Source organism: Sphaerodactylus townsendi, linkage group LG01 (genome assembly GCF_021028975.2).
Source record: "Sphaerodactylus townsendi isolate TG3544 linkage group LG01, MPM_Stown_v2.3, whole genome shotgun sequence".
Lineage (NCBI taxonomy): Eukaryota > Metazoa > Chordata > Lepidosauria > Squamata > Sphaerodactylidae > Sphaerodactylus > Sphaerodactylus townsendi.
The window spans coordinates 67122804-67150254 of record NC_059425.1 but is presented as its reverse complement, the minus strand read 5'-3'; the positions used below and the strand labels follow the sequence as shown (position 1 = coordinate 67150254).

The window sequence follows — 27451 nt, the reverse complement described above, 5'->3', positions numbered from 1 at the left end:
CAAGCCTTCATCTGCTTTGAAGATAATGATTCACTTGTTACCCTGAACATTCTCAATCACATTATCAAAATAGTCTAATCCACATGTCAGCAGGTACAAAATACCCACCCATGGCTTTTCATTCTATTGGATGTGTCTTGAGGTGGAAAGGCTTTCATCAACTTTAAACAACACACCTGATTATAAGAGCTTCCATGAGGAAATCCAACTCATCTTGCTCCGAACAAACCTCTGGCAAAGTCTAGAAAAGAACAGAGAGAGAGAGACATGAGGAAACTTTTTTCATGGATCCACAATAACTTGCTGTAGGCTCACCTTTACAAGTTTCTTAGACCAGACTGGCCCCCATTCTTAGCAGAAATCAGCAGAAAAAGCTTTTTCCATCTACTCCATTGCCATACTAAGCCTGCTATACCATCTTGACTGGCACTGTGAAAACCTAGGTAGCAAAAGAAAACTGAGAAGGAATGTAGAGGTGGGGGTCTGCAATGGTCAGATAACTGAGAATAGTCTTGATAGCCATCTTCAAGTATTTGAAGGACTGCCATATAGAAGATGGTTTGAAGTTGTTTTCTGTTGCCAGACCAATATCAGCAGTTGACATTAAATCAAAAGAGTTTTTGGCTGAACATTAGAAAAAAATGTCCCGATGGTCAGCATGGTTCCTCAGTGAAACAGGCTTCCTTGGGAGGTAGTGGGCTCTTCTTCTTTGAAGATATTTAAGCAGAGGTTAAATGACCATCTGACAGCATTACTGGTTCTATGACTTACTATGAATTCAAGCAGAACATTAGTGGGAGGGCAGGAAGGAATGAGCCAGTGCTCAGCTCTTGTGGCCCTTTTTTTATATGCCCAGGGTAATGCCAGTCATCCCTTTGGGGTCAGGAAGGAATTTTCCTCTGCACCAGACTGGCCACAGATCCTTCAGGGGTTTTTTTTTGCCTTCCTCTGAGCATAGAGCAGGGCTGGAGTGGAGGTAGTTGTGACTAGAAGACCCTGGGGGGTCCCTTCCAGCTCTATATTTCTATGAGTAATTCAGAGCTTCTTCCACGAACAGGATTTTTGTTCAGCATCTTCTAAAGAGGGGCTTGAGGTGTAAAATGAAATGTTGCTGAATAGCAACTCTGTTTTTTTCAATTCCCCCCAAATGCCATCGTAATGAGTGTATTCAGCTTTTTCCTGAAGCATCTGATGAAATGGATTTAGCTGCGTCTTCTCTTTTGTAACAAAAATGCCACCTGAATACTTCCATTTGACCAATTCACCCATTTTTCACTTACTTTGACAGCTACTTGCAAAGGATTGGGGTCGCTGGGGATCCCAACCACTTGACCTTCATACACCTCCCCGAAGGCTCCATGGCCCAATCCTCTGGACAAATCAGAACACGGAAAAATGTTTTAATGCACATTAGAGGTAACCCTGTGTTATATAAAATGGACCAAACATCTAAAATTCATTTTGTGAAATGTTCGCATTGGAAGTATTTCGAGCTATGTTAGGCCCTTTCCGCACGGGCGTGAGCGGGGGTGTGTCGGTATAAACAATGCTGATGCACCCCCGCTCGCACGGTGTGGAAAGGCTGTGCCGCTGCCTGCACCCCTACCGGGACCATCCATGCAAACAATGCCAACGCACCTCCCCGGGACCGTTCGAACAGATGGTTCCGGTAGGGGTGCAGGTGGAGGCACAGCCTTCGCACAGGCTGCGCTGTCCCTGAATGCCATACCTCCATCTCCTGGCTTCTGGCACATCGCAGAGGCCAGGGGATACCCCCTCCCGCAGGCTGGAGCAGTGGCTCTGGAGTCACAGGCCAGAGGGGCGAGTCCCCTGGCCTCTGCGACGGGCCGGAAGCCAGGAGACAGCGGTATGGCATTCAGGGATGACGCAGCCTGTGCGAAGGCTGTGCCACTGCCTGCATCCCTACCGGGACCATCCATGCAGAATGCCAACGCGACTCCCCTCGGACCGCCTCGGCAGATGGTTCCCGGGGTAGGGTGGCAGGTGGAGGCACAGCTCTTCAAGCACAGGCTGCGCTTGTCTCTGAATGTTACCTCCATCTCCTGGCTTCTGGCACATCGCAGAGGCCAGGGGATACCCCCTCCCGCAGGCTGGAGCAGTGGCTCTGGAGTCGCAGACCAGAGGGGCGAGTCCCCTGGCCTCTGCGACGGGCCGGAAGCCAGGAGACGGTGGTACGGTGTTCAAGGAAGGTGGGGGGTGGGAAATGGCGCCTTCTACCTGCTGTCGTTCGCACGGCAGCGGTTGGAAGACACCACTGTTGAAAAACCTTGCTCCTTGAGCGAGGTTCAACAATAACATCTATGCCACTCTCATGCTAAGTCAGCATTATTAAAAGCGGCCTATCACCCCAGGGACGGCATTTTTAGCGTTGCTGGGGCACTGTATTCCGCCCGTGTGGAAACAGCCAGGTTTACATTTGTCTTTTCTCTTGTCTTTTGACTTAAAAAAATTTAAAATTAATTTTATTTCAATCATATAGCTGTTTCAGGGCATGCAAGCTCCAAGAATGAAACCAGTGAACCATAAACACACAGAACTTTAAGACAAAAAACTAAAGCAATTCAATACACATATATTTGTATGCATGAAGGTTACATTGCTACATTACAGTAGTCAAATAAATGGCAACAGCTAGCAAAGGTTCCTGCCACAGCACTGAAATTGCACAATTTATTAATTTTACCTACCCGCTCAAATTTTTAAATCTTAGCTAACCTTTCCCTAATTGAGGTGTTCACCATTGTTCACTATTTGGAAACAGAAACTTTTTTGTCATAATTACAAAATTCCAAATTAATATGTGTTGGCCTTTATTTACTGGATTGTACCCCAGTAAATTATTTGCAGTGAGTATACTCCATAAGAATGTCTACTGGATCAAACTAGTAATTGTGATTAATTATGAACTCATTTGATAACAAAAAAAATTAATTACATTGCCTGGCACACTTGCAATAGACTGGTAAAACCAGCTGCTGGAAGATCACGATATCAACATTGGTCCTAGCCATTTTAGAAATGTTATTTAACCAATATGATGAAAGATGTCAGTTATTCATAACCTTATAATGACTTTCCTTGAAACAGGTACAGGGCGATGCTGTTGAACCCATAGTGAAAATTCAACTCCATATATCCTCTGTTATTACCTACCTAGTCATTTCCCCCTATTTTCTCTTAAAGTTATTTCCCAATTGGTTTTGTAGGTCTATTAAGGCAGAGTATTTTTTATCCCATTTCTTTTGTTGATACATTGCTTAGAATAGTTATTTTGAAGTTTGTCACAGCAGTCTTCAAGGTCCCATTCCTTATATCCATTGTTATGTAATCCCCTAACTGAAAATACCGACAGTACAGAATGTTATCCTTATCCATCTCTAAATTGACTTCATTCAAACTCAAGCAGCTCCTTTTTTGTATTATCAAATTAAACCTTATGATGCTATAACCGTGTTCTCTCCACTTGTAACGACAGTCAAGGCTGAATTTTATGGAGTACTATTAAGGCAATGCTACTACTGGTTCTGATAGCCCTTCAACAGAGGAACCTGCTAGCAAGTAACATCCTCAGCCTACTAAGTCACAAGCTCAAAACCCCTTTTCCCTGGAAAGCAATACCCCTTTCCAAGATGTTCGCACCCTTTTTACAGATTTGGCCAAAGCGATGCATTTTCCCAAAGGCCACTTTAGTACACATTCTGTGTGTATCCCACCCAATGTGTGCATTTTGTAAGGCAGAGCTCCCAGTGACTGAGACTCATTCATGTGGTTTTATGTTGTAGCCCAGGCCCTTGTTTTAGGGCTTTCAGGATGAAGATTAAAGTTGAAGTAGGAGCCACCTGGTTGGCCAATGTGCTAAAGGTCAAGTCCAAAGTCACCCATCACAGTGGGTTCTGCCATTCATATCTATTCCTTTACCCTTCTCAGACTCTTTTAGCTCTGGCCTGCTGTCTAAGTAGTTTGACAGTGCCAAAGAGGCAGTGGGATCTGCAGGCCTGATCACATGGTCTGGTGAAAGGACTTCTCAGCTACATTTCAAGTTTGCCCCAAACCCCCATGCTTTATGCCAACTGTGGTTTCCGTTACTTTTGGCTGGCCACACATGCTCTAGCTAAAACCCAATATGATGTTTAAAAGGATGATGGTGGGACAAATTCAGTGGATGTTCTTAATTCCAATGGGTAGCCAGAGGGCACATTGAAGAATTTATGCCACCATCAGGATAAGAGTGAATCAAAAGTGTAATCAATCAACTTAATGTGGATGGAAACAGCCAATGAAAGATTAAAAAATCAGACCTAATGTAACCGAGTGCAAGAAGGAACATGATAAGTAGATTCAGTTATAAAAGTATAGATGTTTAGCAGAGCTAATTAATATCTGTAAGGAATAGGATATGATATTAGCACTTATAGTAAGTGAGAAATCTCAAACCCTGGTTCACCCTTGAGGGAGAAATAATGTTCAACTTCTTGATAGATCCTAATTTACCACTATCACACTGAATTATCCTGTTGAAGTTCTTTTGTTAGAGAATAGTAGCTTTTAGTTCAGCAATAAAATTCCCCTGAAAGAGTAAAATCTTTACTCACTAATTTCTAAACACTGTTTTTTCTAATTCCAGATTTATGTACATTTATTCTGATGTGGAGGAGCCGCATGTCGTAGTGGTTAAGTGCTTGCACTGCCACTCACACGGTCAGGAGTTTGAGCCCCCAGTGGGTCAGATATCCTGGCAGCTGCCTCATGGTCAACTCAGTCATCCATCCATTTCTTGGTCAGTAAATGAGTACCTAACTCAAAGCTAGGGGGTAAAAAATAGCCAGGGAAAGCAATGGCAAACTGCCCCATAAAAGAGGCTTGCCTATGAAATCACTGCTCACAGTGGTACCCCAGGGTCGGACACGACTGAAGGGGAAACTTTACCTTTTTTATTCTGATGTGATGCAAAAGAACAACAATTTCGAGTAGCTCTCACCCTCTTTCAGCAGATTGCTCCTTTTTGAGTTGGGTCTTGTCTCAACTTGGCCTCTCTTTATAACACCTCCCCAATTTTCCCTTCTGTAGTTTTGAAATATAAATATATTTATCTGATGGATATACACTGCATGCATCTGATGAATGTTATTAAAACATTTATATCCCACCGTTCCTCATGGTTTAAGGTGGTTTTATAATAATAATAATTAAAACATCCTCACCTAAAACTAAAGCTAAAATAACAAGCCTCTGATTTGCAAAACCTTTTGATGGAATAAACTGTTCTATTCTTTAAGATGTTGGATTTTGGATGTTCTTGGTGGAGCAATTGCAATTGACATAGAAAACTGTAGAAAACAAATATTATAAAATACAGTGTCTATAATATTATCATGAACACACCAATCAGGGCAGAGAGAGACCAGACATGTAGGACCCTCCTTCCCCAGTTTTCCTGCTGCCATTTTGACTACTGCTTGTCCCTGAAACAATAGCTGATGGACAGTTCCTTGGTAGCTGCTACCACCTGTCCCTTTAACATCTGAGACAGTGCAAAACCAAGTTCTTTTACAGCCAAATTATCTGGAGTGGCACACATTCTCTTAACACAACTATTGACTTTATATGGGGAAAACAGAGCAAAAGGGAAAGTGAATGCAATTACTTGCATTGGCGAATAAAGAAAAGGGGAGGATTTCAAGCACATGAGACAATGCAAACAGACAACACAACACAGAAAGCTAATGCAACTTGAATAAATTGGTGCTCAAGCTCAATAACTTACAGTTCACAGATCCTGAACTATGCCAGGTCTACAAAGGCCTATCCTGCCAGGGTGTGGTTGTCAACCTCCATTTGTGGTCTGGAGTTCTCCCAGAATTACAAATCTGTAGACTACCAGGGTCATTTCCCCGAAGAGAATGGCAGCTTCAGATGGTGGATTCTATGGCATCACATACATGCTGAACTCACTTTGCTCCCCAGATCCAGGAATTTTCAAAACAAGCACAGGCAACCCTATGCAAGGGACTTTTCCTCCATTGTTGTTCCTGACAACTCCCCTCAGAGCTGTATCAAACTTGTTTTAAACATGCCCCCTTGCATGGGTAGGTACTTGTTTTCTCTCTTTGGCAAGTGCTAAGCCAATCAGATTATTCCTTTTGGAGGAGAAACCCTCTCCCTCTTTGTAGGGCTTTGCTGGCTTGTTCCTACTCTTACTAGAAAGGTTGCTCAAAGTAATAGCCTGATTTTGGAACCTAGTTAAAGCAGGAGGGGACTCATGACAACTGAGAACTTATACTATTCATATCTGAAACTATTCTTTCTGCTTATGTAAAATCCCAAATGTGTTTAAGAATTCAAAAAAATCTGTTCAATAATCACTCAAACTTTTTCTTTCCCATCTGAGTTGTTTCTGTTTTTATTGGACAGTGGCCTTGATACATGTCTTCTTGCTTGTACAGAAGTCAGAAATGTGTCCCCAGCAGCATGAGAATGTGATGGAGAGTTGTGTGTTGATAGCAACTGAAATCTGCATCACCTTCAAAGAAATGTAGTATTGATAGATATCATTGTGCAAGAGTTATGTGCATTAAAAACTTAGTTGTACATGCAGAGATACTTATCATGATCAAGATATCTATTGTCACAGCAGTGCAAATTGTTTATATTGTATGATAATGACCTGATGGCTGCCCAACCCACAGGGCTGAGAACACTGCTGCTATGCCACCTCCAGAGGGCTTTCAAGCAGCACAAGGAGGCAGCAGCAAAAATAAATCTCCAGGCTGCCAGTAGAGCCTCCCCCCACCAATAGCCTGAAATCGAGTTACATCACTAGGTGGAAGCATAAACCTAACTCCATAGGCACTAGAAACACCCCAGTCTGGCCCCTGCCCAAAGCTGGCATCCTCTTAGATGCCAGCATAGCTCCACAGCGGCACCCACTTCTGAGTTTTGCTGCTGAGTAGCTGTGAAGCGCCTAGATGTTAGCATCTGTGCTCTCTCCACTGGTGGGCAGTGGCATAGCGCCAAGGGGATGGGGGTACGCAATGCACCAGGTGTGTGCCACTGTGGGGGTGTGAAGAGGGCATGGAGGGGGCATTCCGGAGATGGGTGGGGGCAGGCGGGAGCATGGCAGGAGCACAGGGTGCACACGTGCCCTGGGTGCAGTTTCCCTTTGCTCCGGCCCTGCTGGTGGGGATGCCCTTATACTGATGGAGGGGCAAGACACTAGTGAAACTCTCCACCACTCCCACCATGGAATGGGACTATACATTTTGTATCTGAAAATGGGAAAAACATTTTGTGTGGCATCCCAGTCTCTCATTTTGTCTGGCATTATTATTGTAGATACAGAACAATTTTTATAAAGTGGTTTTCAGGATTAATAATTTAAAGAAACAGAAAACGAGCAAATAAATAAATCATGCACCCTGTTGAGATAGATTTTCTCCTGTGTACTCATTACACCAGTTTTGTGTCACTGCTTATTCCAGTCTACAATTCTAGTCTACAATTAAATTAAAAAGTTTAAAAAATTGTTGTTCATGCAGCAGAAGACAAATCCCATGAGGAATTTGAATGTCTAGCAACACAATGGAGCAAATATGGTGAGTTGACAGTTCTGAAAACTCTTTGGACATGTTTGTTGAAGGTGGGTGTCTTAATGAAATATGAAAGCTGAAATTTCACATGGAAAGAGATTCACAATTGGATGGGTGGTGGGCATACTGGAGAGGACTAAAAGCTTTAAATCTCTAGGAAACAGCAGAAAAAATGATCAAATTAAATACAAAGCACGGTACAAAACAAATAACTTTCTCCCAAGAAAAATAACTAAAGGAAAACATAACATCAATTACAAAAAAATCTTTTAAAAAACCCCAAGACACCCTCCAATTATTATTCCAGACATGAACATAAAAATACAAAGGAGTTGAAATTTTCTGTACCTTAAAAAAACCACTCCCAGAAGAATGTGACAGATTTTTTGAAGAATGTGATGAATTGATTGTTTCCTTGTCTAGCTGGGATTTAAAATAAGAACTTATAAATTCAGAACCTGGAATCATCAAGTTTTCAGGGGCTTACTTCTCAGAACCTTTCCAGACAACTAGACTAAAAAGGAAGGAAGGAAACGTAAAAAGTGACAGCAGGAAAATCAAAAGTGTTCCAGTGACTTGCATGCAGACAAAGAGAACTATTATAATAACCAGTGTAAAGAAATGGAAAAGAACAACAATAAAGGAAGAGCAAGATATCTGTTCAAGATCCAAGAAATCAAAGGGAAATTTAAAGTACAGTTAGATGTGTTGAAAGATCAACATGGAAAAACATGGAAGAACTATACAGAAGAGGTGAAAGGATGACAGATGCCATCCAAGAAGAATCTTTTGAAGAAGAACCTAAAGTTTTAGAAAGTGAAGTGAAAGCTGCTGTGAGAACAATTCCAAGAAACAAACCACCAAGAGCACGTGCCATATTAATAGAACAATTCCAAGCCACAAAACGGAGTCCATCAAAACCTTGACAAAAATATTCCAACAAATGTGGAAAACAAAACAATAGCCCACAGAATGGAACCAGTCAAGTTACATTTCAATTCCTCAAAAAGGAGATGTCAAAGATTGCAGCAACTGTCAGACCACCGCAGCAATTTCTCATGCTAACAAAGTGATACTCAAACTCTTACAAACTCTTCCCATTTACCATATATGGAATGGGAAATGTCTGATGTTCAAGCTGGCTTCAAAAAAGGAAGAGACACTAGAGATCATATTGTATATTTATGTTGGTTAATGGAAGATACGAGAGAATTTCAGAAGAAAATCAGCTTGTGTTTCATATATTACAGCAAAACATTTGACTAGCAGATCATGGAAAGATATGGCTAGTTTAGAAGAAATGTTTAGAAGAAACAGCATCTGACTGTTTTAATGCACAACCTGTACTCTGGACAGGAGGCTACTGTTAGGACAGAATGTGGTGAAACAGAATGGCTTCCAACTGTCACAGATATTAGACTAGGCTTTATCTTGTTTTCTCTTCAGTCAGTATGCAGATCATATCATGAGGAAAGCTGGATTAGATTTGGATGAAGGTGGAGTAAAAACTCAAGGAGGAACATTAACAATTTGAGATATGCTGATGGTACTACATTATTGGCAGAAAACAGTGAAAACTTGAAATGACTACTTCTGAAAGTTAAAGGAGAAAGTGCCAAAGTAGAAGAATTATTTAGCTTTATGGTGGACAATGAAGTAATTGAAATGGTTCAAGACTTTCTATTCCTTGGCTCCATCATCAACCAAAACGAAGGCTGCAGCCAAGAAATAAGGAGATTGAGACTAGGGAGGGCAGCCATGAAAGAGCAAGGAAAGATTCTTAAGGGAAAGGATGTGGCATGATATGGATGCGAAAGCTGCGCAGTGAAGAAAGCTGACAGGCTGAAAGTAGATTTCTTTGACATGTGGTATAGGAAGAATGTAACAGACACGGTGGGCCACCACAGGAACAAATATATGCGTTTTAGATCAAATCAAGCCTGAACTGTCCTTAGAAACTAAAATGACTGAATTGAGGTTGCTGTACTTTGGTCACATAATGACAGGACAAGACTCACTGGAAAAGATAATAATGTAGGGCCCTTTCCGCACAGGCCATTAACAGTGCCCTGGGGACGGCAAAAACGCCATCCCCAGGGAGCTGTTCGCACGAAGGGCGCAGCTGCTCTGCAGCCGCGCCACCCTCGCGCTTCCCGAGCGGCGCGAAGCCGCCATTTTCCGACCTCGCTTCCCCAGTGAGGTTTTCGGAACGGGCGTAAGACTTCGAGCTGCTGCCCGTCGCGATAACGGCAGTGGCTCCTCGAAGGCTGCCCTCCTCCCCCCTCTCAATCTGCTTCACCTACCGTGGTTCTGTTCGGCCATCCAGCGTTAAAGTCGCCGAGGTTCCTGGGATACCTGCCCCCCTGCCCTGCGTTGCCAGAGCAGTCGCGCAGGGCAGGGGGGCATGTCCCCAGAGTTTCGACAATGCGCCAATGGCCACAGACATCGTAGGAAGTCGGCCCCAGATGGGCGACACGGCGCTTCCCACTGGCGCCGTCTTCCCACGACTGTTTCTCGTTGGACTCGCTCAGTATAACGCGGTCCCTATGGGAGTTGGAGCCGGCGTGGAATACGCCGACCCAACCCCGATCATCGCCATGCAGAAACGGCCTAGGAAAGGTTGAAGCCAGCAAGAAATGAAGAACATTACATGGTTTCCAGCATGTAAGACCACAGCACAGTTGTTAATGATAACACATTTTGGAGAACATTGATTCATAGGGTTGCCATGAATCCAAAGTGACCTGATGGTATTTAACAAACACATGGGTCCAACAAAGAAATTTCTACCTCATGTTTCTGAGTTTCCCATTTGGGCTTTTATTGTTTTTATTACTGGGATCTCAGAACATCACCTTTTCCATAATCAAGCATCCTTACATAGCTTTACATACTAAAATGTCCTTGTCTTGATAGCAACCATCAATTAATCTTGCTGGAGGTTTTGATCCAGCAAGTCATTCTTATCAGTGTAGGGCCACCCACTATTTAAAAATAAAGGGATGGACTGTAACACAGATAATAAAAACCAACAGTGTTCCCCATTATCTCTTCCCAGAACTGGCCAATTCCTCATAACACGCACACACAAAAAAACATTTTGAGGCTGAAATATAAAACGTATTCACTGGAATTTCCCCTCAAAACATTTGGAAGGTGTTTTATTTTCCCTCAAAACATTTTATTTTGAAAATGCTAAACAGCATTTATTTTTCAAAACTTTCCCTGCTTGCTGTGCAGAAAGCAGGAAATGTTTTCGGGGGAGGGCGGTATATAAGTGGAACAATAAACAAACAAACAAACAAACAAACAAACAAATAAATAAAATATATCCTGCCCGACTTACCAGCTTCCACTTTCATTTTCTCCTCAGCTCGCATCCGCCTTTGGGCTGTTGCACAGATTCTCTTGCTGCTGGCCATTTGCTACAGGTTTCCAACAGTGATTTCCTCTGCTTGCAGCTCATCCATGCGCAATTTCATTGTATAAAGTTCATCAATAAAGTTAGTTTGAACTGGCAATCCCATGCACGTGTTATTTTTCCTTCTTTTGTTTTCAGTGAGACATCTTTGAAGCTATGACTACTCAAAATATCTCTTATTGAGTTGTTGTAGCTTGGAAGATGCCTCATTGAAAACTAAAACAAGAAAAGCAATGCAAGCGGGATTGCCAGTTCAAACTAAACGCAGAAGAAGAAGAGTAGAAGAAGAGTTTGGATTTATATCCCCCCTTTCTCTCCTGCAGGAGACTCAAAGGGGCTTACAATCTCCTTGCCCTTCCCCCCTCACAACAAACACCCTGTGAGGTAGGTGGGGCTGAGAGAGCTCCGAGAAGCTGTGACTAGCCCAAGGTCACCCAGCTGGCGTGTGTGGGAGTGTACAGGCTAATCTGAATTCCCCAGATAAGCCTCCACAGCTCAGACAGCAGAGCTGGGAATCAAACCCGGTTCCTCCAGATTAGATAAAGTTCAGACTCATATTAAAGAGCATGAAAGACACGTAGCATTCAGACTCATATTAAAGAGCATGAAAGACACTGTCGGCTTAACCATCCTGAAAAATCTGCAGTAGCAGAACATACTCTAAACAAAACTGGACATAACATTTTATTTGAAAACACTGAAATTATGGACAACTTGGACGGTTACTATGTCAGACTACACAGGGAGGCCACTGAAATCCACAAACACCAAGACAACTTCAACAAGAAGGAAGAGACTCTGAGAATAAACAAAACTTGGCTCCCAGTAATGAAAAAACACCAGAATCAAAGGCCAAGGGCATGCTAGGTTCATGGACAGTGGACTCCACCCAGATACAGGATTTGCATTCACTAATACTGTTGCTGCTGCAGGGAATGTAAATACAAATACCAATGTAAATGGACTGAAAACCCCACCTGCAACACAATGCAGTTAACCATACCTTTGCATAGCAAGTTCTACCCAAACATTTACTGATTGGTTCCCCACCCTGGGAAATGGACAATATATACCCCACTAAACATTCCCTTCTCACTGGACACAGTGCGTAATTGACTTCTCTCTGTGATACACCTCTGAAGATGCCAGCCACATATGCAGGTGAAATGTTAGGAACAAGATCTACCAGGCCATGACCACACAGCCCGGAAAACCCACAACAACCAGTTGAATTCAGACGTGAAAGCCTTTGACCACACAAGTTCAAACTAAGTTTATTCAGAGTACCTTATACAGTGAAATCACAGGTGGATGAGCTGCAAGCAGAGGACAACTCCACCGAAAGCCTTCAGCAAATAGCCTGCTGCACAGAGAATCTCTGCCGCAGCACCAAATGGTGGATGCAACAAAATGAAAGTGACAAGCTTCATCAGGTGGTAGGCAGGAAAAAGAACTGTTTTGGCCTGAAATGTTTTATTTTCATGCACTGTGTGGGGGAAAAAACCCAAAACAGTTCTTTTTTTAAAAGTCTACAAGACATTTTAAATGTTCTGGGTGGAATGGGCCTTTGTCATACTCTAAGGTGATAAAAATGTGGTGATCCCATAGTCAGTGAAGGGCACATTTTTGACATGTGCCTGCCCCCAAGACTAATCCCTGACATATCCATCTAAAATAATTTCAAGTGTCTGAGCTGGGGAAAGCCATTGTCTATGAGCCTCAGACAGTTGAAGGTAGACAGTGCTGGGTTGGATGGGGCATTTCTGTGACCCAGCATGAGGCAGCTCTACAAGGGGTAAGCATTCAGGTATTAAAGTGGTAATTAGTCATTTTTGATTGTTCAGAGATACTCAAAATTACCCCAAAATTGCCTTGAAATTCCAGGAGTCACAAAAAAAATAATCTCCCAGAATTCTGGGAGTGTTTTGGGAGAAGGAAGTAAGGATGGAAAGAGAGAAACAGTTGGCTCAGGGAACAGCTGTTAGCTGGCATCTCTTCTCCCAACCACTGATTGTCAGGCAGACTTCTTACATTTTAAAAGGGACAGTACTGAACTGGACCCAGACTTATCATGCCAGCATCATTCAGTTGGAGGCTTCTTCCTGCTGTTGGCAACAGAGGCAGCAGAACCACCCCCACAGCCTGATAATGGCAGATGGCTCCTGGCCTCCCACAAGTCATGGCTATTAGGCTGGTGATTTCCTACCCCTGGCGTGAGGAGGCTTTTATATTTTTAATTGGCAATCAATTAGCGTTACTGTGATATAACAGTATAGCAAAATGTTTATCAGGTTCACTGAAATACAAGCTTTCATTTAAAAAATAATTCTCTAGCTCCTTCTGTTGCAGAAATATAAAAGAAAAGGCTTATCTCACAACCAAACAGCCGTTTCCCCACCTCTGTGTCAAGAGCAATGCATTATCAGATCAATCACTCTTCTTCCACCATCAAAGGTATTCTGATTCCCCTTCACTCATAGGTTGATTTCACCGTCCTACCACAGATTGAACCCCAAAGACCACACCAGTAGGATCTGGGGCCTCACTTGTACTAATCAAAGCACAGTCCTAAATTGACCAATGGGCACCCCTTGGTACAATAAAATCACAACAGGAAGGTTTTTGTTCAATTTGACCAATGAACAGGCTTCACCATTGAAGTCCAGGTAAAATAAGAAGTATAAAAGGAGCTGGGTAATCCCCAGTGATATGAAGTAACTTATGATTTGTTTTCTTCTCCCATACTCCTGTTTCCAGTTGCCGCATCTTTCACTGAAAGTTGGCTGCCTCCTCTGAGTGTACTACTCTTCCTCTGCCCCTTTACATTGTCTCTGGGAGAGATACACCCTAATTTAAATTAGGGTTTGGTTTGAAATTTTCACCATTGTCGGTTTCATGTCTGTGTCAGTCAGGTTACTAAAATTACTTTATCAATAAGTTGCCTCTCTCTCTTCCACCATTCTTACCCTTGCCACCAAGGTTTATTACATCAGAATTCAAAGACCAAAAGATTCCATGATTTTCTCAAGTGTGATTTGGGATATTAGGACAAGGACTGATTTGTGGGTGGATATTAGCAGAGTTTAGCAGATACCAATAAAGACCCAGATACTAATGAGTTGCTTAGTATAAAACGTTACTAGCTAAAAAAATAGGGTGATATGGAGATTATATATTACATAGGCTCATTCCGCACATGCAGAATAATGCACTTTCAAACTGCTTTCAGTGCTCTTTGAAGCTGTGCGGAATGGCAAAATCCACTTGCAAACAGTTGTGAAAGTGGTTTGAAAACGCATTATTTTGTGTGTGCGGAAGGGGCCATATTTATAGTTGTCTCAGCACATGGTAAGGACTGAGAGTCAGAGTTTGAGTGTCTGAGTGTAGGGGAACACAGAAAGCAAGTTAACTTTATAGCTTCAGATATAAGTGCTCACAAACATGTAAGCAATGGCTATCAAACTGGCCAATAGCTAATCAATAGGTCAGCTCATTAGAATGTGACCTCAACACCTTGTTTATACACAGACAGTTAACACTTTCATGACTGGTTGTGACAGACACTTGCAAATATCAACACATTTCCACAACAAATGGTTATTTACAGTAGATTTTATATTTGTGGTCTGCAATGCCTGAAAGCATAAACTCCAGAGACATTATTTTCCATTCCTTTACACCTCACCCACCCTATCAAAAACTGCATAAATGGATACATTGTTACATCCATACAAATTCATGAAGTTCTAAATCCATAGAAACCAGAGGAAGTTTTAACTATGTTGGCTGGTGATTTAGATGAGAAATGTTTAAATGTTCAGATGCACGGTGCTTAAAGTTATCTCATTCACTCTGGTGACCTGCCTAACCTTTAGTGTGTATGTATGCATGAAATAACAAGTGGCCCCACTGTGCTGTGAAAACAAATGAACTGATGTAAGTTCAGTCAGCTACAGCTCCAAATATTCAATGCAAATTAAAATGTTCCTTCAAAACTGATTCCTAATAAACCTGGGCTTAATACCGCTGGTTGCCATTCCTGTTGTTTGGTGAAACAGTCTCTCTTGTTGCTGCATTTGCTGATGTCACTTGCACTGCCAGTAATCTATGTACTGAGGGAACTTCCTAAAGGTCATTGCACCAGATGGCAGCATTGTCTAAAACCCTGGCCAACTCAAGGCCAATGCCTGAGGAATTTTTGAACTTTCCTACAATGGCTTTCTGGATCATCTACAGGAAGCGGGTGTTGAATTTCTTTGCCTAATCATCAGGATAAAGCAAACTGTGGAAGACCCAGCTTATATACGGAGATGGCAAATGCTATCTTGACTCTAGCAGCACTTTCCTGTGCTTGTTTATCAGAGTTCATATGCAACAGGAAACAAATGAAGATGCATATGTGTACTTGGCTCATGTGCATTTCTGGTGGAGTGTTTCTGAGTGTCTTTTATGATGCACAGAGAAGTCAGAAATGTGTTTACCTTATCAGAGAAATATTTTTCCGAGGAACCTCTTTGAGGTCACTAATAGAAGTGGTCTTTCCTGCAAAGCAATAATTGGGGTTGTAGTCAGTCATAATGGTGGAGGTGCGCAGCTTGCTCAGTTTGTATTCAGGACTCTGTAACTCCATTTGCATGGCTTGCAGTTCCTGATGTTTCCGGCGGTACACTAAAAACAGAGCACAGTGAAGTTAAGGATGTGGTCTTCTCAATGACCACTCTCCAGAATAAAAACTGCAATCAGGACTCTGGCTACTTCTCCAATGCTTACTCAGAAATTGTTTGCCATAGATATTGGGATGGGGCTATCATACTACTTCCTGAGTGTATGGGTTTAAGAAATGTGGGGAAGACTGGTTGTATCCCATGGATGGCTGGGCTGCTTGACCAGTACCGCTGAGTGGTAGCCATTGTCATGACAGAGGGCTTGTATGCTCATCACAACTGCTACTGTTGGAAGGAATGTGTGGAGGAGGAGCCAACTGCAGTGGTATTTTACCTGTTTATATGCTTTTTGTGGCCTGCATCACTGCTTAATGATATTACTGATCTGTTACCACTGAACATGTCTAAACAGAAGTACAGATTCAGTTCTTGCACTACATGTTGGGGTTGCCTATTCCTTTGCTCACTCTTGCAGTGCCATTTAGGAATGAAGGCAGTCCTCCACCATGTTTCCGACCAGAACTTTCCTCAGGAATGTGCCCATATTTCAAATTAATGCTGGGCATAAAAATAACCACCAGAAATGCATTAAAATGCATGTTGTCTTTTACCATTTAATTGTAAATCTATTCAAAACCTGGGTCTTTTACCCCCACTGTGCATCTTGTGTTCCCTTCTTTTCAAACTGGGATATTGGCCCTGTTTGCTGCTCCATGGTAGTGGACTGCCTTCCTTCTGTCATAGAGAAGTATCCATTCTAGCATGGACTCTAGAGAGCTGCTTCATTCATTACAGAGATGTTTGAGAGGAATTTCACCAAGCTTTTCAGCTAGTTTTCTTTACTGGATTTTTCTCATACATTTTTTGACCTTGCCTTTTTTAGAATAACTTTTTATGGATTCCACCCTGGTCTGCCCAGTCCTTGTTTTAACCTTCCAAGTTCCTATGGGAGCTTTACATGCCTTGAGGGAAAATGCAGACCAGAATTAATTGGACATGCAAAAACATACTTTGAAAAACTAATTGGGGCTGTGCACGGAAGCTCCCATAGCATATTCTTGACTCTGGGCGCATTAGCATGGTACTGTAGTAGTTGGATTACAGATTTAATTCTATAGAACAGTGTATCTCTTCTGGCAGACAACAGACAGCTGGTCTCTGAGAAGGAGCAGAAAAGATTGCTGCTGGAGTTCTGATTGTAGCTGATTGCAGAAAGTGATTGTTGCTGATTGAGGAGAGTATTAAAAGAGACTATGTGGCTCTGGGTCAAAAGGTGAAGGACCTGGGAGCACAGGTTGTGTTTTCATCAGTTCTTCCTGTCAAAGGCTGTGGCTTACGAAGGAAAAGAAGACTGCAAATAAATGACTGGCTACGTGGATGGGGCTGTCAGGAATTTTTGACCACAGCTTATGAGATGAAGCTCTTCTATCAGGAGATGGTTTGCCCTTCACGATAGTAGGAAAAAGTGTGTTTAGTAAGACTCTTGCAAACCTGATAAGGAGTGTTCAAAGCTTAGTATGATACCAGTAACTGGAGTTAAGAACACAAAAGGTTCGTGGGGAGTGGCACACATACGAGGAAACATTAATTCACAGGTAAGTTCAGAAAAAAAACCTCAGGGCATATAACCCATGAATTCTGATGTCTCTTCACTAATGTACAGAGCATAGGAAACAAGCAGGAGGAACTTGAAGGGTTAATACAGAAAGGGGACTACAACCTACCAGGCATTACTGAAACTTGGTGGAATGACACTCACAATTGGATTATGGGAATTGAAAGGTGCAATTTGTTTAGAAGGAATAGACAAATAAGGGGTGGGGGGAGAAGGTGTATACTTGTGAGGAAATACATGAATCCAAACATGGAAATGTAGTTGAGAGTCTACAGGCAGTTTCAAATTTTGCTGTAGTCATTTATCTGTGGGAGGGTAACATACCACTGCACCCTCCTTCCAAAAACGTCTGAACAAAAGAGTGGTCACAAAAACCAAGGAGCTTGCTATCCCTAGTTTACAAGAATCACAAAACCAGGAAAGTCGAAAAATTATATTTTTACTACATGTACCATTACTTTTTTCCTGTTCATAAGTGAAAAATTTAGAGCTACTTCCTGTATTGTTTCTTCACACCAAGTTTTATTTATTTATTTATTTATTTATTTATTTATTTATTTATTTATTTATTTATTTATTTATTTATTTATTTATTTATTATATTTGTATACCGCCCTCCCCGAAGGCTCAGGGCGGTTTCCAACAACATAAAAATTTAAAACATCATAAATATAAATATAAATTAGTTAAAATACATAAAATTTTAAACTAGAGATGGCTTCAGCTATTCTATTCCCCCTTTTATGAACCCACGGGAGGCCAGATGTTTACTTATTATTGCGGTTCAGAAAAAAAACCTCAGCTATTATTTTCAATAATAGCTTTGTGTCAACTGCGTATGAAAATCATGCATATAAAGGGGGTCTAATTCTTCCATCCCTGCATGATTTTATCAACTTAACTGTTTGTTATTATCCATGAAAGCTAGTCTGCTGTTGTGGTTAGAGAGCTGGACTAGAATCTAGGCAATCCCCACTCAGCTATTAAATCTTGCTGGGTGGCTGTTAGACCAGCCACTCTCTCTTCCAGCGTAAACTAACTCAGAGGGCTCTCATGATGGAAAAATGGAGGAGAGGAAACCAATATATACTGCTCTGGAAATCTTGGAGGAGGGGCTGGATAAAATGCAATAGGCAGACAGATTGAAATGAAAAAAAATTGCAGGCCTTTTTTCCTTCTAAGGCTAATAAAGTGCATGTGTGGTTTTAATTGTTAACTGGGCAGAACAAAGTATGTGGAGATGGAAGAGTCAAACCCCTTTCCTTTCTGTGTGGCTCCAATCCAAAGCAAGACTTTGAACAGAAGCAATTTAAAAAGAAATGCAATGAAGATCCAGTTCCAAATCTCCTGCCATCTCATCTAGTTCTTAACTGCCCTACCCTTTGGAAGCAGAAAGTTAAGTATTTTAAAGATGATGGTAACAACAACAATTATTATTTGCCATTTGCTGTGTTGGAATTATATATGAAACAAGGGCACCTTCCATACATGCAGAATAATGCACTTTCAATGCACTTTCACAATTGTTTGCAAGTGGGTTTTGCTATTCCGCACAGTAAAATCCAGCTGCCAAGTGGATTGAAAGTGGATTGAAAGTGCATTATTCTGTGTGTGTTAAAGGGACCTGAGTTATTCTGCATGCCAGATAAAACTTGTGTAGTTCACTGGGTTCATATTAAAATCAAACAACAGAAGTTTAAAATTGCCATAATGGTAGCCAGGTGATGTCATGTAAAGTGATGACTCAGGTATGAGGATGCATCATGTGCTGCAGTGTTGCTGCTTTCCTCACATCCTGGGCCAGCAAGGAACTCACCTATCATGATCCCCGAGAAAGCGAGAATGAGTGCAGCAACCAAGGCAGATGTTACTACTGATAAGACCAAGGAGAGAGGGGGACCATTCTTAGGCAGTATGGGTTCAACTGGAACAGATGAACAGAGACAAAAAGGCATTAAACATTAACCATAAACAAAGGCTTTAAACCTCCTTAGAACAATTCTTAAAAGTGGTCACATGGCCATCCATCCACACATCTCCAATCACAGAGTAGTCAGAACCATCTGTAAGTGTAAGAGGACACATTTCTGGATCAGTGTGCCCCCCATATACACATACACAATGGGTTGGAAAATAATTCTGCCTTGAGGCAACCCCAACTGAACCTTGGGAAAATTGAGCAGTATTGCACTGAAGCTCTACCTCCTGATTATTGTAGGCACTTTGCTGAACCCTACACAGCCCCCTGAATTTTCAGCAAGGCTATGCTTTCAATTTCAAACCTATTTTCTCAGTCACGAACAATAGTAAAGTTTTAGAAAAATGAAATCTATGTTCTCAGGATGTCGAATTATGGATCCAGAGTGAAATTTCATGCTCACACATTGCAGTTATATAGTATACGGTCCAGGCTATGACCCCACATGGGTAATTGGTAGGATAGCTTTCATTAGCAAGAAAATTCTGAAACTCACATTCATCCAAGTACTAGCCTTGTTTCATTTGTGAAACGAAAGTGCACTGGCTCTTTCATAAAATTCCTGGGTGGGAAATTCTGGAGATTTGAAAGTGGAGCTTGGGGAAAGCAGCTCTTGGGGAGGAATCTCATTGGGGTATAATGTCGTAGAGTCTGCCCTCTAGAGCAGCCATTTTTTTTCCAGCGTAAGTGATCTCTGTTGTCTGAAAATCAGATTTAATTCCAGGAGATCTGCAGGCACCCACTGAATATTAGCAGCTAAATTGCAAACAGATGTACATTTGCGCAGGGAAGATATGCTTGCGTTCACTGTAACCTGTGAGCAGGAGTAAAGTTGAAACCACTTACACATACTCAGCTTTGGAATATTGTAAAAAATGGTACAGACTGATTAAGGTTTTAATTATTGGTATCTTTGCACACATTACATTTATAGGATACATCAAAGTTATTTTTTAAAAATGCCTACACCTAAAAATGTGATTTTTTTTAAAGCAAATGTATCATACAGATAGGCTTGTCAGAGAGCTGTGGCTGTTCCTTGTGGCACACCCTCCCTCTCCCTTACCTGCTGATCACTGTCACCTCTGAAGTCCACATAAGTGCAGAGGTGGTGGTGGCGGCACATAGCTGAATGCTGGGCCTGGCTGAGCTAAACCCAGTGTTCAGCTCTGTGCCATTGCCTCCAAAGTCCACATGGGTCTCAGAGGTGGCAGGTGGTAGAGCTGAAAGCTATACCCAGATGAACACAGCATTAAGCTCTGCACCACCTGCCTCCTCTGAGACCCACAGGGGGTTTGGATTTTTTTTGCATTAGGTTTAATAGACTTGCAAATGTTTGAATTTCTGAAAAACCCCAGGAGAACCTGTTGGAATAAGCAACTTCTGCATGCCTGGACACTGGGGGGTGCTGTGTATCTCACTCTAACTGTGATGTTGCCTCTCTTGTTTGCCCTCCTTGTCTGGGCCAGGAGACCACCCACTAACTTCCTTTCTTCCCCATGCTAGCCTCACTTCTGCTCTAGCCTTTGACCCGAGCACATGGTCAATGGCAGCCTGCTCAGTGGGGCATTTCCCACTGCAGCATCCTCTCACCTCCACACACGTGATGGCGCGTTAGTTGTGCCCACTTGTTGTACGGAAAGTAATCTCTTTAGACTAGGGTTCTTTCTATCTACCTTTTCTTGGAACAAAGTTGTGAACTGAAGATGCTTGAATAAATGAAAGTTTTACCTTTTACATTTATGTCTCTGGAGAAGTTTCTATAAACTGCATTCACACACACTACTGGGCACATCCATGACTCTAAACGAAATCTAACAGAACCCCCCCCCCCCAAATACCAATGTGGGGGTTCATTTTTTGGATGTTTTGAAAATTTCCAGGTCTTTTAAACCTGAACCCCCCAAATACTGATAAAATGGTAACACACCTAATCATTACAGTTAGTGAATAAGCAAAACATGATGATAGGCAATGTATTCTTGGTAAAGTGAGAATAAAGCACATGACATCTTGTAGGCTGCATATCTTTTTCCTATGCTACATAGTAAAGGACAAATAGTTTTCCTGCTTGAACTCCAGAGAAGACTGGGAAGGAGATGACTCCTTGTACTGAAGGCAACTTCAAGAATGTAACTGTAGATTACAGTATATGTGGACATGTGGACAGTTGACAAAATGGCTGCTGCTTTCCTGTCCTGATGTGAGACTGATCACAGCCTGGCTCATGGAGTCCTCCCCTTTCTGGACAAATAATTTGTTTCTGACAAGAATGTATTTTTAGAAAAATATTCCACAATCCTTTTCCTCACTCAGCCATAGCAGTGACTCTCACTCTAGATGAAACTGACAGATGTTTGATTTCTGGCCCTACTAATTTTAACATTTTCTGTCTTCCAGTTTTTTATAGCTTTGCTTTCATATCCATTGAGTGCCCATGTTAATTTCCTGATAGAAAACCATCTGTTTCAATGGCTTGCTCTTAATTGAGGAACGTGGAACAATGAGCCATTGGAGGTCACAGATCCAGGAAAGCTGATTATAGCAGAGGTTCACCCTCATTTTTGTACAGTGCAAAGGCAACAGATGGGATGAATGGGAGGGGATGAGACAAAATAGAAAAGCAAAAGGCCCTGCATCATTTCCTGAACTTATCAGAACATAAGAGTTCATAGGCTGAAACTAATTTGATCAGATATATTATGAAGTGAGTCAAGATAGCAGCAAACATACCCTTAAGTTTGTGACAAGACTTCATGCTCAGAGCTGCAGGGAACTTTTAACTGACCTAATACCAGTAGCAGGATAGCTGCAATCTCATATTGAAGATTCTCAGGTAATTGAAATATAGCAAAGGGCTCAGTCTGCCTGGAGCTCTGTATTGTAGTGTTTTCAGCATCATTCTTACCAGTTTTTCAGAGAGCTCATGCTGATCTAAACAGTCTGAAAGCGCAACACACACAAAATGCCACATGAGGCCCAAAGGTGACCTACCCTGTCCATTTCCTTACCAATGCAAGAGTCGCCATCATCTGCCAACATATACCCATGAGCACAACTGCAAATGATTTCCTGGGTCTTCAAATCCACATGGCAGATGTCATTATAACAGTGGCTACAATTCAAATGCAGCTTGATTTCGACTTCCCCATGTCCTTCTGTCACTAAGGAACATACAGGAGGGAAAGTTACTTATTTGCATGACAGTTGCAAGTCTGTAATGTCTAAGTATGCACATATCCTGTCATTGTAAGATGCGCATGGTGGCTATACATCAGGAGGCCACATGTGAACTTTTTCTACTGCCATTTCATGCATGTGCAGAGATCAGAAAGTGCACCCCATCCCAATGTCATGTTTGAGGCTGTCTATCAGTCAAGCTAACTATACTGAATTGTAGATTTAAATATTGCAACTTGCTGTATTCATTAGGAAAATAATCCTCTGGTCAAGCCTACAATGAGGTTGGGTTGTAGGTAAGCAATTGTTCAATATTTGTTTAAAAGATGTTTACCACATACTCTCAAAAAATTAAAACAAAAAGAATAAGAAAACAGCACAAAATCAACAATACAGCCACAAAAGTCAAAAGATTGATTTCCAAAGGCCAAAGCAAAAGAGTGGGCATACGGCATGATATTACAAGGCATAATATCAAATAGTTCCAATAGTAGAGATTAAAAATAAGACATTAAAATAATACAAGGGCAAACCATTTTTTTTCCTTTGGGTGAACAGCTGTGTAGAAAGAGTTCTTACAAGAACAAGAGAAAAAAGACATGTCCTTGGTGGCTAACCACCTCACTTCTGAAAGTGGGCTCACCCAGAGCCAAAAATAGTCTTAAGTGTCCAGCATGTCTATATGACAGCAGATAGTCCTTTCATGTGACAGTCCTAGCTCTTCTGGGGCTTTACAGTCTTGGATTCATTGGATCAAACTGAAGGATGTTTCGAACAGGTTCATTTAAACTCTGGATAGATCCTTAACCACTGAACTTATCCAATGGACAAATGAAGATAGAGGGGAAAGAAGATGTCTCCATGTAGGAAGACCCCCCTCTGCACCCCCCCCCCCCAGCAACCTACAGAGAGTGGCAGTCTATTCTCATCTCTGGGAAGCAGAAATACTTTTTTTAACACTTTACATACAAGAATATGTTTTAATGGTTTTTTCAAGAGGTTTCAAAATAGAAAGCGAAAAAACCCAAATGTCATTTAGATCTTGGAGGAAAGAACAGTGAGAGATGAAGCACAGCTCCTTAAAGAATCCCTGAAGTACAAAAAAATTATAGATTCTTTCTTTAAAGTAAGAAACTGGCAACAAACAGGCAGCTGGTATAATCTTTTATAAACAGCAGTCTCCTGACTATAAAACCCTTCGCCCATGACTTTGGGATTAGATGAAGTACATAGTGATTAGGACTGGGAATTGGAAAAGGTCTGTGAAATGAATAGAGTGTGTGTGTGTATGTGTACTGTTTTTACCCACCAATTTCAGCAAAGCTTCAAAAAGAAAGAACCAAGACCTGCCTTTCTTGGTTTCTAAAGAGCCCTCAGTGCATGAATTTGAGAACACACAGCCTTCTCCGGGAGACAAGATGCCTATATTCATTCCACCTTCCTTTTCCAAACTCAAAGTTTTTAAAAACACACAATGAAAATTACTCTCTAGTTGATGAACGTACCTTTTAATGCTGGGGTATACAATGAGCCATATTTGCTATTAATAAAAGACACACCATCCTCTCCATCCATCTCTGGATCATTATGTTCTGCTGCATTACCACCTACCAACAACATGAAAATACCTCAGAATGTTGTTATATTGCTGAATTATATATATATAAATAATAAATAAATAATAAAAGAAAAATGCACTGTTGGGGCACTTTAAAATACAACAATGCAGCCTGCTACAAGCTTTCTTGGGCCAGAAACTGATTTATCAGATACTTGAGTGGTTAAATGTATATGTCCTGAGTATCTAGCAGATTAATTTCACTTTTTTTACAGTGAAGCCAAAGGGTGCAAGAGACAGCAGAAAGTGCATTATAATTCTATGTAGAACACCAATATGGAATCCAGAATGAATACGAGACCCAGTCAGGGTAGGTGTGAGCCACTCTCAACCAACTCTATTTCTTTTCTTGCGTAGATACCGTTTTAACACAGGTCATACAGATAAGCCGATAAGCAAAAAGATGGAAAGACATAAATTTACAATGGTAATGCTCAGAAACCCTTGGGAATGCATTCCTTCTTCCAGGATTACTTATTACAGGGTTTTAAAGATTACCTCCCAAAAGGTTCAAGTGTGATTACAGTGCAAAATTGCTGAACTAGACTTCATCAGTAAATTTTATTCTACACAACTTGGAAGTCTACAAAAGTCAAAAGACTGGCTCACTCATTACAGAAAGGAAGTGCCATTTTCAGGTTTTGTTTGTGTACAATATTGTTCTTGCTCTTCCTGCTCATGCCCAGTGTAGGTGCAACTGATAAAATGGACTCTGAGCCATGAATGTATATGCAATATAATTGTGTCCCAATACTATTTTTTTGCTGCAGCAGACTAGCATGGCAACCATGATGGAATTTGTCACCTTGCAAGGCAAAAGAACGATGCTAATAATCTCCATTGTAAAATGTGGAGCACCTAACAGAGAATTCATCTGGCAAATTCAATTGAGACTGTAGTGGATCAAAGTTTAGTGTGCCTCAAGGCTTTCACTTCCAAGGCTTCAAGTTTAATAAGACTTGTGGTATTAATGAAGCATTGAGCCACTGAGCACGAAAAATTACAATTTGGGGAGTGCTACACAATAAATCTGCACATAGTCATTTGGTTGAAAGCTTGAAAAAGGCAACGTGCAAAAAACCAAGCCTTTATACAATGAACGCAATAACCAGATTGCTTTTCTTCTTTATTCTATTTGGTTGTGCGACCTATCTAGGGTAGAGGAATATGTGTTCTCATAGCCACCACAAGGTGATAAATATTATGCAGCCGCCACAAGGCCATAACATTCAGATGCTGGCTCATTACTACATATGGTACAAATTCCTTTCTCATCACTGGTTCCTATTCCTGCTCAATCCAACCAACTGCTCCATCAATCCTCAAATCACTATTTTACTTTGCTTTGAGGAAAGTTAGAGAACTGAAAAAAACACACTGGCGAACTTGAAAAATCACAGATTATTTAGAGGCGGTGCATGTTAATATATATATATAAACAGCTGATTTATGGCAACCCTGTAGGATTTTCAAGGCGAGAGATGTTCAGAGGTGCCATTGCTTGCCACTGTGTCATGCCCTGGTATTCCTTGGAGTTCTCCCATCCAAATACTTGCTAGGGTTGAGGCTGACAGTGTGTGACTGGCCCAAGGTCACCCTGCAAGCTTCCTTGGCAGAGTGGGGATTCGAACGTGGGTTTCCCAAATCCTAGTCTGACACCTTAATCCCTAAACTGGATTGGCTGTCACATACGTTAATATATATAACAATTCATTATTTTTCAAACAGGAATAAGTGGATTCCTTGCAACCAAATGTTTGTGGCCATTTTGAGGTGGCCAGAGATGTGATGAAAACGGCATAAGGTGATTTTATTTTGACATGTTGACAGTCATCTGAATGCCTTGGCAATTTTCTTAGCATTGCATTGAGAACCAATTTGTCATGCCTTGGTAGGAACATGAGTTCACATTTTTCAAGATGTGGCAAGTACAATTTAAACACGAATTCAGTATGGGTCACAGCATTCAAGTAACCAGTCACAAAACAAACAAAATTACCCGATGATTATCTCACCACAGCTTGCCCCGGAGCCATCCATTCCATGATGTAGTCAAAAAGAAAATTAGTCATTTAAAATGTGGAAGACCACCCACATATAAGCAGATGTGGGATGGCAAAAGAGATTAACAACAGACACTGGAGGCTTTTAAAAGACGATTGTGGACTGGAGTCTAGCCCCAAAGAACATCGTTTTAGTGTCTGACTACTGGCTCTAAAGCCTGTGGCAGTAGGCCTCCAACTCTGCTGTGGTGCTAGCTGCCCTGGCAAATATCAGAAATGAGCAAGGGGGTAAAGAATCGGCTATGAAGACTGAACTAATTGTCTTCTGCATTTTGTATGTTGGTGGCAGCGTTCGTGACAGAAATACCTTCATGCAATAAAGCACAGTAAATGGCTCCTGTTTTTCTCTATTGAGCAGAAACAAAAATTTCAGCACATCATCATGATTCATAATTCACACCAGGACTTTGAAGACTTGCAGCATGTCCACATGACAGGAATTTCCACAATGTAGGGTTAATTTTGCCCAGCATTCTTCCAGGTAGATTATGTCACCAGCGTTAGTTAACAGACACTTTAAGTAGAGAGTATCACAGCAGAGTTTGGCAGAGCTGCACTTTCAACTTCTGTGATCTAGTACAATAAACTGGGGCTAACTAGGCCCCAGAAAAACCCAAAGCCATGTGGACATGCCATTAGTTTTCAGAAAATGAGATCCCAGACTGTTGCTTCTGACGGCATTTGACTACCATGTAAATCATATTATGTTCACCTACAGATAAAAGGCAACATATGCACAGGGACTCCAGAATTCTGCACAAACCGTTCTCCCCACAAGAGTTTGAAAGTGGAAAATCATGTATGAAATAAATCAGACAAACGTATATGAATTGTGTTTTTCATTGCTGCTTTAAAAACTTGGGTTCATGATATAATTTTGATTTTTTAAAAAAAGATCAGGGATATAAAGGACTGGAAGTTCGTGCAATTACATTCTTCCTGAAATTTGATCTTTTGGCTGGAACTGTCCACATGTTTTACCTCTTTTCTCATAGCCATGAGGGCTAAAAACTTTTATTTTCCAAATACCACTGGGATGCTCAGTAGTCAATCCCAAAAGCACCCATTCTAGCAAAAGATAGCCAAATTGGTGCAATCATGGCCATGCAGATTCATAGACCCCCCCTGCATAAACACAATGGATTGTATAGCATTCAAATAAATAGATATAGGTATCGATATTTCAGCTATAGAATTTTTGTTTCAGCTTTATGTTGAGCATTAACACTAGGGGAAGGGAAGGGACACCTTGAACACAAAGCCACTTTACCTATATATCCTCCGCCTCCTCCACCTGAGGAGCAC

General features: G+C 41.4%; 1 protein-coding gene across 2 annotated transcripts in view; it reads right to left on the bottom strand.

Moving 5' to 3' along the window:
• The window catches only part of ALK (ALK receptor tyrosine kinase), a 745837-nt gene that overhangs the window by 22999 nt on the left and 695387 nt on the right, over positions 1 to 27451 (bottom strand). Inside the window, exons 18-23 of one of the 2 annotated variants that reach the window (XM_048511093.1) lie at positions 23971 to 24072; positions 22297 to 22449; positions 19124 to 19231; positions 15510 to 15696; positions 1281 to 1371; positions 177 to 241 (exon numbers count right to left, since the gene is read on the bottom strand). In XM_048511093.1, coding sequence (XP_048367050.1) covers positions 177 to 241; positions 1281 to 1371; positions 15510 to 15696; positions 19124 to 19231; positions 22297 to 22449; positions 23971 to 24072 — 706 coding nt within the window. The remainder of the gene's footprint in view (positions 1 to 176; positions 242 to 1280; positions 1372 to 15509; positions 15697 to 19123; positions 19232 to 22296; positions 22450 to 23970; positions 24073 to 27451) is intronic. The other variant, XM_048511181.1, reaches the window with a different exon arrangement.